This window comes from Aegilops tauschii, chromosome 4 (genome assembly GCF_002575655.3).
Source record: "Aegilops tauschii subsp. strangulata cultivar AL8/78 chromosome 4, Aet v6.0, whole genome shotgun sequence".
NCBI classification, from domain to species: domain Eukaryota; kingdom Viridiplantae; phylum Streptophyta; class Magnoliopsida; order Poales; family Poaceae; genus Aegilops; species Aegilops tauschii.
The window spans coordinates 496,811,143-496,824,680 of record NC_053038.3 but is presented as its reverse complement, the minus strand read 5'-3'; the positions used below and the strand labels follow the sequence as shown (position 1 = coordinate 496,824,680).

At 48.1% G+C, this 13,538-nt stretch overlaps 2 protein-coding genes across 5 annotated transcripts; both read left to right on the top strand.

The window, feature by feature from the left end:
- The first annotated feature begins 2,068 nt into the window (after positions 1 to 2,068).
- On the top strand, positions 2,069 to 4,719 carry LOC109735429 (transcription factor BHLH3). Of its 4 annotated transcripts, XR_002226122.4 has the most exons (5): positions 2,081 to 2,914; positions 3,073 to 3,249; positions 3,849 to 4,019; positions 4,155 to 4,298; positions 4,449 to 4,719. XR_002226122.4 is itself a non-coding variant. In XM_045228014.2 (4 exons), the coding sequence occupies exons 1-4, from the start codon at positions 2,288 to 2,290 to the stop codon at positions 4,239 to 4,241; spliced, it is 1,044 nt and encodes a 347-aa protein (XP_045083949.1). In that variant the 5' UTR covers positions 2,075 to 2,287; the 3' UTR covers positions 4,242 to 4,719. The 4 variants fall into 4 exon arrangements, 3 of the variants coding, with proteins under 3 accessions (XP_073353238.1, XP_045083949.1, XP_020150227.1); XM_045228014.2 differs by having other exon boundaries at positions 2,075 to 2,914; positions 3,867 to 4,019; positions 4,155 to 4,719; XM_020294638.4 differs by having other exon boundaries at positions 4,155 to 4,719.
- A 2,785-nt stretch (positions 4,720 to 7,504) lies between these two features.
- Positions 7,505 to 11,204, top strand: LOC141022001 (uncharacterized). The gene is made up of 3 exons (XM_073497872.1): positions 7,505 to 8,462; positions 9,265 to 9,439; positions 10,830 to 11,204. The coding sequence occupies exons 1-3, from the start codon at positions 7,606 to 7,608 to the stop codon at positions 11,202 to 11,204; spliced, it is 1,407 nt and encodes a 468-aa protein (XP_073353973.1). The 5' UTR covers positions 7,505 to 7,605.
- Positions 11,205 to 13,538: the final 2,334 nt, after the last annotated feature.

The window sequence follows — 13,538 nt, the reverse complement described above, 5'->3', positions numbered from 1 at the left end:
AAACTTTCAAAATAGGAAGAACTTTTTGCTGACATCATCTGGTTTGTATTGTAGTTTGCATGCATTCATAGAATCACAAATCAATACATGCATGCCCTTCATCAGCATGAAAGATATTACAGTAATTAAGAAGAATGAGGAATTAAATGTGTGATTAGCAATTAAGGAAGAGAAAGGGGCGTTCAGAGATGTAGCTATCTTCCAACCGTTCGGAAGGTAGAAAGTCCTAAATATTGTGCTGCAGTGCAGCCGCCGGCGCGCCCGTGCCGTGGCAGGCACTTGCATTAATGGTTCCCGCGAGGGACCGACCGGCCGTGGTTATATGGATCATCAAGTGCACGGAGACACGAACAATGATGCATTATGCTTGAGTGTAGGTCCAATGGCTCGATACGATCGACAAGCAACTTTGTTTTTTTACGGAAAAACTAACGCCCACACGTGTGGACGTTTGCACATCTCTCACACGCCTCCATCACTATTCATTTTTCCACGTATGAATAGATGACATCAGCAGAAATCTTTTTGGTTTTTGGCTTAAAAATGTTTTATCTCTTAATTAGAAAAGTGAATTAAAAATCCGTTTTCACCATTAAATCCGTCTCAACGAGATCTTCAAAACTAGACCCCATGTTGATATGTTTTGACGATTTTTTTCCCAGAAGTTGCCATGATGTTTACACTATAATTGCCATAGTGCTTAAACTAAAGTTGCCATGTGGCAATTTTAGTTTGTAGATCCTGGCAATTTTAATATTTTGATGATGGCAATTCCAGTACTTTGACCATGAAAATATTTTTTTGTATGAATCATGGCAATTTTAAGTGCATGTATCATGGCAATTTTAGTTTATGGTGCATGGCAAGTCTAGTTTCTTAATTCCTCGTTTTATAGTATGTCAAAAATTACTTTTAAATATAAAAGAAAATAACTGAAACATATCATGGCAACTTCAGTGTAAACACCATGGCAATTCATGTGCAATAGACATGGCAATTTTTAACCCCCAAAATAATTCGTCGAAATATATTGATATGAGATCTAGTTTCGAAGATCTCGTCGCGAGGGATTTAATGGTGAAAACGGATCTTCAATCGGATTTTTCATTTAAGAGATAAAACATTTTAAAAACTGAAAATTCAAAAAGATTCTCGCACGCATGCATGCGATGACATGACAATCTATTTGCATTAGAGACATGTGGTGCGTCTCCCTTCCTGCCACACGTGTGGCAGTTATCGACGTCTTTTCTTAACTGGACAAAGCAATTCTGGTTCGTAGTGCGTGCGCAATGTGTTTTGTTTGGCTCCTTGCACCATCCCCGTCACATCCGATCACATAGCTCATCCGGATGATCGACGATTGATTAATCCCCCTAAATCTCCCAGACAGCGAGACCCACGATATCCTGAAGGACTCCTCACGCACGTAACCGCGCGGCCGGCATGACTAACCGATCGAGCTGATTAGAACCGATCGGTCGACAGCTCGATTACCCACCGAACACGCCGGTGGCGCACGCGACGTGTCTATGTCACCAGGAAAGCACTTGCTGCACGTACAAACTCGAGACCCCGACTCACGATCCCGCCGTAGTAGCTCTGTCACGGTGGGCCGAGTTGCCAAAACAGCAAAGCAATATTCTCCCTCTTTCATCATTTTACCGCTAAACAAGAACAAGTTTCATTAAACAATAACAAAGATGGCTGATTAGCAGGTGCCAACTCCCCTACGATCCCCTGCACACGCATAGCATGATTAAACAAAGCGCACAATGAATTCCTTTCGATCGGTGATTGGTTGGCAAATCAGGCGACAGGCGTCAGGCGCACCGTGGCGGTGAGGTTGCAGATTTAAGGACGGCAATTGAAGCCGCGTGCATGCATGAACCGAGCTCCCAAAGAGTTAAAATAACGGCAGGATAGCTTAGCCATTTCTGCCTGACCAACCCAGCCGATGCAACCAGCCGTGACAACACCAGTTGATGCCAAGGAATGATTGTCGCTTGGGTTTGTCACGCCGCACTTAACTCCCAGGTTGCTTCCTTCCGTGACCCCCTCCTGGCCCAGCCCTACACTGCCATTGGACTCTAGCTACCCGCAAGTTGGCCGTGTCGTGTGGACCTGTCACCTGTGGAAGTGCTACTGCTACTGCTAGCTACTGGCCGCCTTGCTTGCAGCTGGGAGTATAAGCGTGAGGAGTTTGCGCAAGCTAGCTGGCAGAGAAATCAAGGGAAGCAAGCATATTCTAGCTAGAGCTGGTACCTAGTAGTAGTTCTTGGGCGGCATGGATCAGCTTGATGAGCAGTCGTTCCTGGACGAGCTTATGTCGCTGCGCCGGGAGGAGGCGCCGGTGCCGGCTCCGGCTCCGTGGCAGGCGTACCCGGGCAGCGGCATGATGACGACGAGCGACCTCCTACTCTACGGCGGCGACGGCACCACCGAGGCGAGCAGCGGAATGGACTTTGCCGGGCCGATTCAGCAGCCCATGGCGCCACCGCCGGGCACGTCTCCCCACGGGCCGCACGAGGAGTTCAACTTCGACTGCCTCAGCGAAGTGTGCAATCCTTATAGGAGCTGCGTCGGCGTCGTCCCTCGGCATGGGGTCGCCCACGGGGCCGGCCAGGCGCTGTCTCAGTTTCCCCTCCACGACGCCATGGCGGAGGACGGCCCCAGCGGCGGCAACCTGCATCGCGGTGGTGGGTCGTCGTCGTCACCGGTGCCGATCGTGTTCGGAGCAGGAGGCGCCGGGGAGAGCCCGGAGATGATAAGGGGCGTCCTCACCGGCGCCCACGCTAGAGGCAAGCTCAACGGCGGCACTACGTCCAAGAACCTCATGGCGGAAAGGCGGCGCCGGAAGCGTCTGAACGACCGCCTCTCCATGCTCCGCTCCATCGTGCCCAAGATTACCAAGGTGTGTGGCAAGTCGCAACTCGCATTGTCCAGTGACCTAATTAGTTAATTAACTTAGCTAGTGATTTCTTAATTTCTATCGAGTAGTAGTATCAGTTATCAATGAGAGTTGTGGACCTTGTTAACATCTTTACATCGAATCAATCGATCAATCTGTAGATGGATAGGACCTCGATCCTTGGGGACACCATAGACTACGTGAATGAACTAACCGAGCGGATCAAAACCCTCGAGGAGGAGATCGGCGCCACGCCGGAGGAGCTGAACCTGCTGAACACTAGGAAGAATTTCTCCAGCGGTAGCAGCGAGGAGATGCCGATGAGGAATTCCACAAAGGTGCACACTTTGCTCAGGCAGCCAGACATCAAATCATCTAGTTCGTGACGTTGCTCCCTAATTTTAGAGTTCTCCTAATTAATTGAGGTGTTCAACTAAAATTTGGTTTATGATTTTGACCGGATCAACAATTTCTCAAGGAGTTCTATCATTAAATTGAGGACTTATATTTCAGATTTGATTCATAATTTTGAGTGGGTCAATGACCTTTTAAATTAGTTGGCACCAGCCAGCTTGTAAAACACATCCCATGCACCCTTTCACTACTACTCCTTCCGTCCCATAATTTAAGACGTTTTTTGACACTCTTATATTATGGGACGGAGGGGGTAAAAAAGAAGCACCGGCACGTTCATTGTGGCACCAATATTACATGCGGCCACCAATGAAATAAATTTCACCATGTAAGTATGAGTTGATTAGCAGATAACACGAATCATACCGCGAAAAATTGACACAAAACACTGCATTAAAAAATAAGCTTCACCATCTTCCTCACGTGCCAAACCAATTTTTATCTTAATGAAATCCCAACAGTACAAACAACGCATCGAAGCGCACCCAACCCTTCAAATCTGAACTGATTGTTATCCATCCAGTTTGTGATCGAGAAGCAGGGCGTTGGCGAAACGAGGATCGACATCTGCTGCGCCACAAGCCCCGGTGTGCTGATCTCGACGGTGAGCGCGCTGGAGGTGCTGGGGTTGGAGATTGAGCAGTGCGTTGTCAGCTGTTTCGGTGACTTCGCGATTCAGGCATCCTGCTCACAAGTAAGGAATTAATTGTGTGTCTTTTTCTTGGAGAAGCTAAATTTTCCACTAATTTCTTGGCCAAATCCCGAATGTACATGTTTTCTACACTATTATAACTCAATCGTCGATGCATGGTGTGTGTGTTGTATATAGGAGGAAGGGAGGAGCCGAGTGACAAGCACCAACGAGATCAAGCAGGCATTGTTCACGAGTGCAGGCTATAGAGGAAGGTGTCTCTAGATCGATGGAGCATGCCAATTCATCAATGATGTAGCAGAACAAGCTGCTTGTAATTTGGTAATTAATCATCCGTGAGATTTGTGTTTGCATATATTTGCTTGATTTGTTTTGAAATATATCTGCATCAATCAAGCATATGTAGTGTTTATGTTAGATTTTTGAATAGTAGTACTATCTAAAGTTCAACAGCCTCTTACAAAAATGTAGGGAAAGGCTGCGTACTATAGACCCAAAGTGGTCGGACCCTTTTCCGGACCCTGCGCAAGCGGGAGCTACATGCACCGGGCTGCCTTTTTAGTAGTATCTAAAGTTCAAATGTTTGTGACAAGATTGTAATAGTTGGGTGTGTGTCCGTGAGTGTAATGCATGCCAGATGTATCAATGTGGAGTGGAGTATTGGGATTTGGCCGACATGAAAAGATACCAATCTATTGTTGCATTTGGTTGGGCACTGTTACAGATTTTTGTTTCTTGTGCATGTTTAGCTGTTTCCTGACAACAATTGTTCATCAAGATTTACCTGGGGTATACGAGCACAGTGGTCAAGGATTGGGTACACATATGGGCACATATGAACAAGCCCTGACGAGTACCTCTCATACTGTACACACAGTGGTCCGTTGATTCCTTCCATGTTTGGAGAATTGTGTGACCCTGCTGTGTGCATTTTACACCACTAGTAACATTCTGACTTGGACATATATTGATTTGAAATCGTTATTTTATGGTTTATCCAACGAGATACAAACTGGAGGCAAACATCCAAGAGGATGCAAACTCTCGTCTGCTATGTCGATGCCATAGACATTGAGGGAAATTGTGATTTGAAAATTTTGATGAGTGAAATTGAATTTCATGTTAAACCAAGAAGATTTATAGATGCTCCGTAGTTACTTCTTGGTATTGATACTTTCCACTACAACTCTGAGTTCATTCTTCAGACCCATAGGACAAATATTTTTAAATGTGGAATCCTATGCATACTTCTGTTATAGTTCATCCATGCATGCTACTCAAGCACCAATTTTTGCGTGTAATCGCCTAGCACAATTATAATAAACAATAATCTGACTATATTGAGTAAATAAAACATGTATAATAGATAGGAAATGAAGATGTATTGGCATAGAGAATGGTATGTCGTGCATCCTATGTAGACGTTGGCGAAGGAAGTATTAATCCCATCTAGATCTCTCGGTGTGGCCCCCTAGGTATATCACATCTACATTTTCAAATGATGGCATGCAGTTGGCTTTCTTCTTCCTTCAGTTGGCCTTCTTCTTCCCAGACCGCTGCACAGGCTACCGGTTGAACCGCCTGCGACCACCACCCGCTGCTGTCGGCGCTCCGGCGACCGCCTCGCCGCCCCGCCCTCCGCTGAAGCGCCCCCACGGCCGACCTTCCGCCACCCCTGGACATCCCTCTAGCTCTGTCCGAGTCCAATTTTTTCTCTGGCGAAGCCCCACCACCGCCCCACCCTAAACCTAAGATAGATAATGTGGTAGCCCTCCGGCGAACCCCTTCCTTCGCGTTCCTCACCTCTGGCCTTCCTCTGGCGAATTTCTTCGGGGAATCTGAAAATCGACTAACCCATTAGCTAAAGTCAATCAATTGAGGGTTAGCTAATGTGGATAATACTAGGTGAAAAACTATTTATTCAAGTAGTTCCCCTGCTACACACCAACACCTACCTTGAAAGCCCCCCCCCCCCCCCCCCTCACACACACAAGCGCCAACGCATACGCCGACCGCCGACCCAACATCTCTTCTGGCTGCTTGACGCCGGCCGGGAACGCCCCATCATCCTAACTACCCACTGTGAGAGTAACATAGATGGTAACACCACACATATCTAGATAAAATAGATGATGTGGCAAGCAATTAATGAAGAAAGAGAGGCTTGTAGTAACATAGTAGCTAGTTACTACTACTATGAGTAACATCACACATACCAAGGAAGATGAGTCTATAACCTAATAAATGAAGTGTTGCATGACACCACACATATGTTATTCGCCATTGTAGAGATAGTAACTTAGACTATGCATGTTAGGCTAATCTAAGTTACTACCCACTACGGGACAACGGGCGCCGCTGTTTGGTGGGCAAAACCGCGCGGTATCCGTGTACGCACGGCACACGCAGCCACGACGTTGCGCAGCTGTATTTGGCAACCGTCGGCGGACACGGCGCCGGCGCGCGTAGGCTACGGCCCTGCGCCCCGACATGGTGACACCTCCAACTTGTCCCGTGCTGGAAGCTAGCTTAGCCGTGCCCGTGAGCGCCGTGAGCACGTAGCGGGGATCCATGCATTCACCAGGCTGCGTCCGGCCGTATGTGATCATCAGGTCAGGTGGTGGGAGACATGATGTCATGATCGATGCTTGCACGTACGTACAGATCTGAGTTGTGTGAAAATATGTATTGCGTGCATGTCTGAGTCATGTAAATGGGTGTGTCTAGATGAGAACTAGCAACCCCGATAATAAATTATAGATTAGAGTAACTCTAATGGGGCGATCCATTTCGTCCGCGGCCGTCCGTTTGGGTCGGCGCGGACAGAAAAGGCGGCCCAACGTGCCGACCCAAACGGACGCGCGTCCGTTTTTCGTCCGCGGGCGACCCATTCCCGGCCCATTTTTTAGCCTGATTTGCGTCGGCGCGGACACGCGACGGACGCGCGCGCTCGCCTACTCCTGTCTCCGGGCCCGCTGGTCTGTGACACATTGACCTCCCCTCCCCCCGGCCAACAAGCAACCCTCGCCCCCGCCTCCTCCGTCACCGACGCCGCCGCCCATTTTTGTAGGCAACTCTTCCAGCTGCCGCAACGCCGCCCTGCCCCCAGTCACCCGCCGCCGCCGTTTTGCCGCCGGGGAGCAAACTGGTTCCCGCCGCCGATTCCCCCACCGCCCAGCCGCCCGCGACCAAGAAGACGCCTCGCCGCCCCCGCCACATATGACCGGCACGCTCGCTCGACGCCGTCACACTCGTCGGACGCCGGCAGGGCAGCTAGCTGTTCTGTGGGCGCCACGTCTCCCCTCGCCGGCCGTCTCCTTCTTCGATGCCCGCAAGCTGTTCGACAGTTTGCCAAGGTACGAAAATGGACTCCGCCGACGAGTTCTTTTTCCACAATTTCATTTGCGACTCCGACGATTCGTCGTCCGACGACAAGGAGGAGATATTGGCTGCCGTGTTGGTCCATCACCACCTCAACAACCAGCGGCCATTGTTCCGTGGCTCCATTCCGGGCCACCTTCCGGCGTTGAATCGTAACCGAGAGAGCGGGCATTTCCTTCTCTGGAAGGACTATTTTGATACAACAAACCCGTTGTTCAAACATCACAAATTCCGCCGCCGGTTCCGTATGAGTAGGCATGTTTTCAACCGTATTAGAGAGGGAGTGGTCGGCTATGATGACTACTTCGAGTGCAAAGAGGATGCCGTCGGCAAGATTGGTTTCTCCTCTTATCAGAAATGCACTGCCGCCATCCGAATGCTTGCATACGGAGTGCCCGGTGATCTCATTGACGAGTACGTCCGTATCAGCGAGTCTACATGCCTAGAGTCCCTGTATAAGTTCTGCAAGGCTGTGATTGCTGTGTTTGGCCCTGAATACTTGAGAGAGCCGACAGCTGAAGATACAGTCCGTTTGTTGGCGATGAATGCTAGCAGGGGCTTCCCGGGGATGCTTGGCAGCATAGACTGCATGCACTGGGAGTGGAAGAACCGCCCTTCTGCCTGGCAAGGGCAGTATAAGGGACATGTCAGGGCTTGCACTATCATACTAGAGGCCGTGGCGTCTCAAGATCTCTGGATCTGGCACTCTTTCTTTGGCATGGCTGGATCACACAATGATATCAACGTGCTTCAGCGCTCGCCGGTGTTTGCTAAGCTTGCCGAAGGCAACAGCCCACCGGTGAACTTTGCTGTCAACGGCCACAACTACGACAAAGGGTACTATTTGGGTGACGGTATCTATCCTCAGTGGACCACTATTGTAAAGACAATACCCAACCCTGTCGGAGAGAAAAGGAAAACATTTGCCCAAGAGCAAGAGAGTGCTAGAAAGGATGTCGAGCGTGCCTTTGGTGTTTTGCAATCTCGATGGGGCGTCGTTCGGTATCCTGCTAATACTTGGAGCACGCAGAAACTATGGGAGGTGATGACTGCTTGTGTGATCATGCACAATATGATCGTAGTAGACGAGCGCCCGGAACGTCTGTACGATCAAGGCTTTCAGTTTCAGGGTGAGAATGTTGTGTCTGAGCATGGAGTAGCGTCAACATTTGAGCAGTTCACTCAGTTTCATGAAGACATGCGTGATTGGGAAACTCACGTGCAACTGCAAAATGATTTGGTTGAGCATATGTGGACTCATGTTGGCAACCAATAGATGTATCTTCTTTTATTCGTTTACAAAACTATGTGAAACATTTTTATTTGTATTTGGCATGTAAAACTATACTATTTATTTGGGCGGCTAAACTATTTTGCTTGTTAAATTTTCATTTCACAATATGTTGAATGCAACTCAATGTAAAATTGGGCGGCCAGCCGGCCACGCCTGCACATATGGGTCGGCGCGTTGGGCGCGCTGCCGACCCATATGAAAAACAGGGCGGACGCCGGGCGGGCGGCCGACCCAAACGGACAAAAAGCGGACGAAATCGCCGTCCGTTTGGGTCGGCCCGTTGGAGTTGCTCTTACGATTTTGTTTGCATTATTTTCATTCGATTCCTCCGATCGATCACATCTGATCCGATAGCTGATCCGGACGACCAAGGATGAATGTGTCCAGCATACTATAATCGACCAAGTACGTGCGCGCACGTGATCCAGCGGCGGCATGATTAAACCGATCGAGCTCGCTCGTATTCGCGGCGGCCGGTTGCGTCGCCAGCGCATCGGGGACCATTTCGATCGGTAGCCAGCCGACCAGCTGGCCTGGCTCACTGACACGGCCACACGCCTAGCTAGCTGCCTAGTTTTGCTAGAAATACAAAAAGGTTACTTAGTTTTACAGGGTGACCTCTGAGGACATCTCCAACGACGACCGTGAAATCATCGTGCCGCTGCGGTCACCATGCACCACTGTTTTCCGGTGCAAAACTAGCTGCGGATCCAGCACGCCGTGCGCCCTCACACGGGGACACCTCATCCAATCTGCCCCGGCGCCCGTGAGCCCGTGGGCGCTGCACGTATGCCCGCTCACGATGTGCGGTCCTTGTGTGTGTTGTTGTGAGCTGCCGCTGCCCGTGGCGATAGACTCATGAGGCCGGGCTTATAGCTCCTGTGCGACACATTTCGTGGGAATTGGAATGGGTGAGACGTTGTTCGACTGAATGGCTGTCGTGTGACACTTTTGAGAGAGTAAATAACCCACGCACATGTAACAAAACAGATCGTGCTCCTCTTTCCAGCCGTCGCCTCCTCCTCCAAGAAAAGCTAGGGTTGGTGCCTCTCGCCGGCTCCGCCGCAGGTCCGCCTCGTCTCCGGTGGCCCTAGGGCCATGTGAGCGCGGTGGATCCTGGCAAGGACCGGCGGGAGGGCTCCGTTGTTAGTTGTTTCTTCGAGATTTGTTAGGGTTTGTGTCCTACTTGGGAAGACGAGACGGCGGCGGCTCTCTGAAGATGGAATAAAGGTCTCCCCGCCTAGTCCCCATTCCGGTGGTGCGTCTACCATCGTTGGTGGCCGTGTGGAGGTGTGTATCCGGCGGATCTATCCTCGGTGGATTTGCTCGGATTTGGTTGTGGTTTGTCTATGTTCGTGTGTCTTCAGGTTGGATCCTTTCGATCTATGTTATTCTTCATCAGCGGCGATTGTTGTTCTGGTGCGCTGGTCCTATGGGGGCTTAGCACGACGACTTCCCGACTGTCTAATACAACAAGTTGTGCCCGACTTCGGCGAGGGAGGGGTGATGACGGCGGCGCACCTTCGGCTCGCTTCAGTGATTGTAGTCGTCGCTAGGCGTTCTACAAATTTGGATGTAATTTTTATTATTTCTAGTGTTCGTTGTACTGCTATGATAGAAGATGAATAGATTGAAAGTTTTCTCGCAAAAAAAAATAGCCCACGCACAGCATGGCTCTTAAACTCAACTGATGCCCTTGTTAGCTGTTAGGGGCTGGACCCATCACTTATCCACATAAGCACGGGACCCACCACTTTTCCACGTAAGCACGGGACCTACCTCCTCGCAGCTAGAAGAGACGAGCGCCCGTGCCCGTCCGCCCGGCGCCGCCCATTGCTTCCCCTTTCCCCAATCTTTCTCTTCTCCGACGACCTAGCGCAGATGTCTACCTCCTCCGTCACGCACTCAAAATGACGACAATATGGTCCAGTGCTGCTCACAAGGTGCCCTGACTGCCCACGCCCAGAGCCTCTTAAACGGTTGGTCAGTAAGACGGATGAGAATGGCAATCTTGGGTGGGAATTTGTGAAATGCTTGAGCAGACCAATGGCAGGAAGGAATGGCAAGGTTAGACCTCAGTTCTTAGCCCGTTCTTTCGCTGTCATTTGCTCTGATTTCTCCATATTTTGTTTTTTCTCCTCGAATTTGGGATTTAGGGTTCATGTTGTTGTTTTCAGATCCTGAAGAAATGTACCCATTTCGAGTGGATTGATGATTATATTGACAGGATTCAGTTTGAGGGCTACATTGATTCGAGCGGGGCCGCAACCTGGGAGCTCAATTTGGGCGGGGTGTCGCCGATTGCTGTGGAGAATTTGGGGAGCTCGGGCGGAGGGGCGGGTAGAGTCGTGCCGATGGCGATGTATGCGCGCAATGCTGAACTGCACGCGGAGTCTGAAGTGACCGAGGAACTGAAGAATATCAAGAAACATCTAATGCAGATGATCGATTGCAGAAGCAAGCAAATATCATGGCAGGGGCGTTCTATTGTTGTATCATTGCTCTGTTTTTGTTTTATTTGTTGTTCATTCGTCATTAGAATGGGCATTTAGGCCTGTCAGGGTAGAGGATATGATATCTGCGCCATGCCAAGTTCATGTATCTGAAATGAAGCAGCAATTTGAAAAATTATTCAGTGTTCATGCTCTGGTTTTGTTCTTCAGTTAACAGAGTGCACACCCAAATTCAGTTTCTAGTAAAAAACAAAATTGGGCAGCCGAATAGATGTTGGGCCATGAGAAAATAACCAGCCCAAATAGAGACCAACCCACCCGCGTAGGGGCACCAGCCCTTTTTAATAGCATAGAGGCACCCATGTTTAGAGAAAAATACTTTGATTAAACCTTTAAATAAAATGTTGCTTCCGCAAATAAACCTCTAACTTCGGCAAATAAAATGTTACTTGTTTTTACTTTGGCCAAATTTTTCTTCATGGAGGACTGTGAGAAAAAGCAGGCCAAATAGAAAACAAGCCCACCCGCTTGGTGCACCCGTGTAGGTCGTGCACTAATTTTTGTGATGGATCATTTTTTGATACACAATGTAAATCGATAAAACAACTTTTTGATAGATAGATCCATTCGTGCACTAAATTTTGTGATGGATCATTTTTTGATACACTAAATTCCATGCACTAAATTTAATGCATGTATCCTCCTTAAAATGATTCAATTAATTTAATGTATCAAAAAGTCTTTTTTGATACATTAAATTAATTGAATCATTTTTTAAGGAGGATAGATAGATCCATTCGTGCATGGCTGCATGAACACATGTATGTGTTGTAACTTGTTTTTTTTTTTGCTTTACATATTTGTTGCTTGTCCACTATTGTTTTATGATTGTTTTTATGCATGTCTACTGTTCCATGAACTAAAGGAGTTGCATGCTTGCATGAACTGGGAGCGACTACAATAGAAAAAGGGCTACAGGTGCAAAAATAGAAAAAGGAACCTAGGCCATTGGATCATAGGTAGATGGCACAGATTCAGGTGGATGGATCTCAGCCACTTAATGTACATTTTACGAAAACCCCCTACTAATAACTAGTTATAAAATAGAACATTTGCAGCAACCACCTCAAGTATTTCATCTCCCTCTTCATTCATTTTGTCCACCGACCCTTATGGATTCTGCACTAATGAAGCCCCATGTCCTATTAGTTATACTGCTTAAAATCTTTGCACGTATCTACTTCATCAAAACAATGCATATTTCAGTGCATTTTTTGAAGGAAATATGCCCTAGAGGCAATAATAAAGTATTATATATTTCCTTATATCATGATAAATGTTTATTATTCATGCTAGAATTGTATTAACCGGAAACATAATACATGTGTGAATACATAGACAAACAGAGTGTCACCAGTATGCCTCTACTTGACTAGCTCGTTAATCAAAGATGGTTATGTTTCCTAGCCATAGACATGAGTTGTCATTTGATTAACGGGATCACCTCATTAGGAGAATGACGTGATTGACTTGACCCATTCCGTTAGCTTATCACTCGATCGTTTAGTATGTTGCTATTGCTTTCTTCATGACTTATACATGTTCCTATGACTATGAGATTATGCAACTCCCGTTTACCGGAGGAACACTTTGTGTGCTACCAAACGTCACAACGTAAATGGGTGATTATAAAGGTGCTCTACAGGTGTCTCCAAAGGTACTTGTTGGGTTGGCGTATTTCGAGATTAGGATTTGTCACTCCGATTGTCGGAGAGGTATCTCTGGGCCCACTCGGTAATGCATATTACTATAAGCCTTGCAAGCATTGTGACTAATGAGTTAGTTGCGGGATGATGTGTTACGGAACGAGTAAAGAGACTTGCCGGTAACGAGATTGAACTAGGTATCGAGATACCGACGATCAAATCTCGGGCAAGTAACATACCGGTGACAAAGGGAACAACGTATGTTGTTATGCGGTCTGACCGATAAAGATCTTCGTAGAATATGTGGGAGCCAATATGGGCATCCAGGTCCCGCTATTGGTTATTGACCGGAGACGTGTCTCGGTCATGTCTACATAGTTCTCGAACCCGTAGGGTCCGCACGCTTAACGTTACGATGACAATTTTATTGAGTTTTGATGTACCGAAGGAGTTCGGAGTCCCGGATGAGATCGGGGATATGACGAGGAGTCTCGAAATGGTCGAGACGTAAAATTCGATATATTGGACGACTATATTCGGACTTCGGAAAGGTTCCGAGTGATTCGGGTATTTTTTGGAGTACCGGAGAGTTACGGGAATTCGTATTGGGCCTTAATGGGCCATACGGGAAAGGAGAGAAAGGCCTCAAAAGGTGGCCGCACCCCTCCCCATGGTCTGGTCCGAATTGGACTAGGGAAGGGGGGCGCACCCTTCCTTCTTTCTCCTT

Excerpts from the sequence above, each read along its gene's own strand:
- LOC109735429 (XM_020294638.4), top strand. The coding sequence starts at position 2,288 with ATGGATCAGCTTGATGAGCAGTCGTTCCTGGACGAGCTTATGTCGCTG. Across the intron at positions 3,250-3,848 it reads CGATGAGGAATTCCACAAAG|TTTGTGATCGAGAAGCAGGG; the intron begins GTGCACACTTTG and ends TTATCCATCCAG. Across the intron at positions 4,020-4,154 it reads TTCAGGCATCCTGCTCACAA|GAGGAAGGGAGGAGCCGAGT; the intron begins GTAAGGAATTAA and ends TGTTGTATATAG.
- LOC141022001 (XM_073497872.1), top strand. The coding sequence starts at position 7,606 with ATGAGTAGGCATGTTTTCAACCGTATTAGAGAGGGAGTGGTCGGCTAT. Across the intron at positions 8,463-9,264 it reads GACGAGCGCCCGGAACGTCT|GGTGACCTCTGAGGACATCT; the intron begins GTACGATCAAGG and ends TTAGTTTTACAG. Across the intron at positions 9,440-10,829 it reads TGAGCCCGTGGGCGCTGCAC|ATCCTGAAGAAATGTACCCA; the intron begins GTATGCCCGCTC and ends TGTTGTTTTCAG.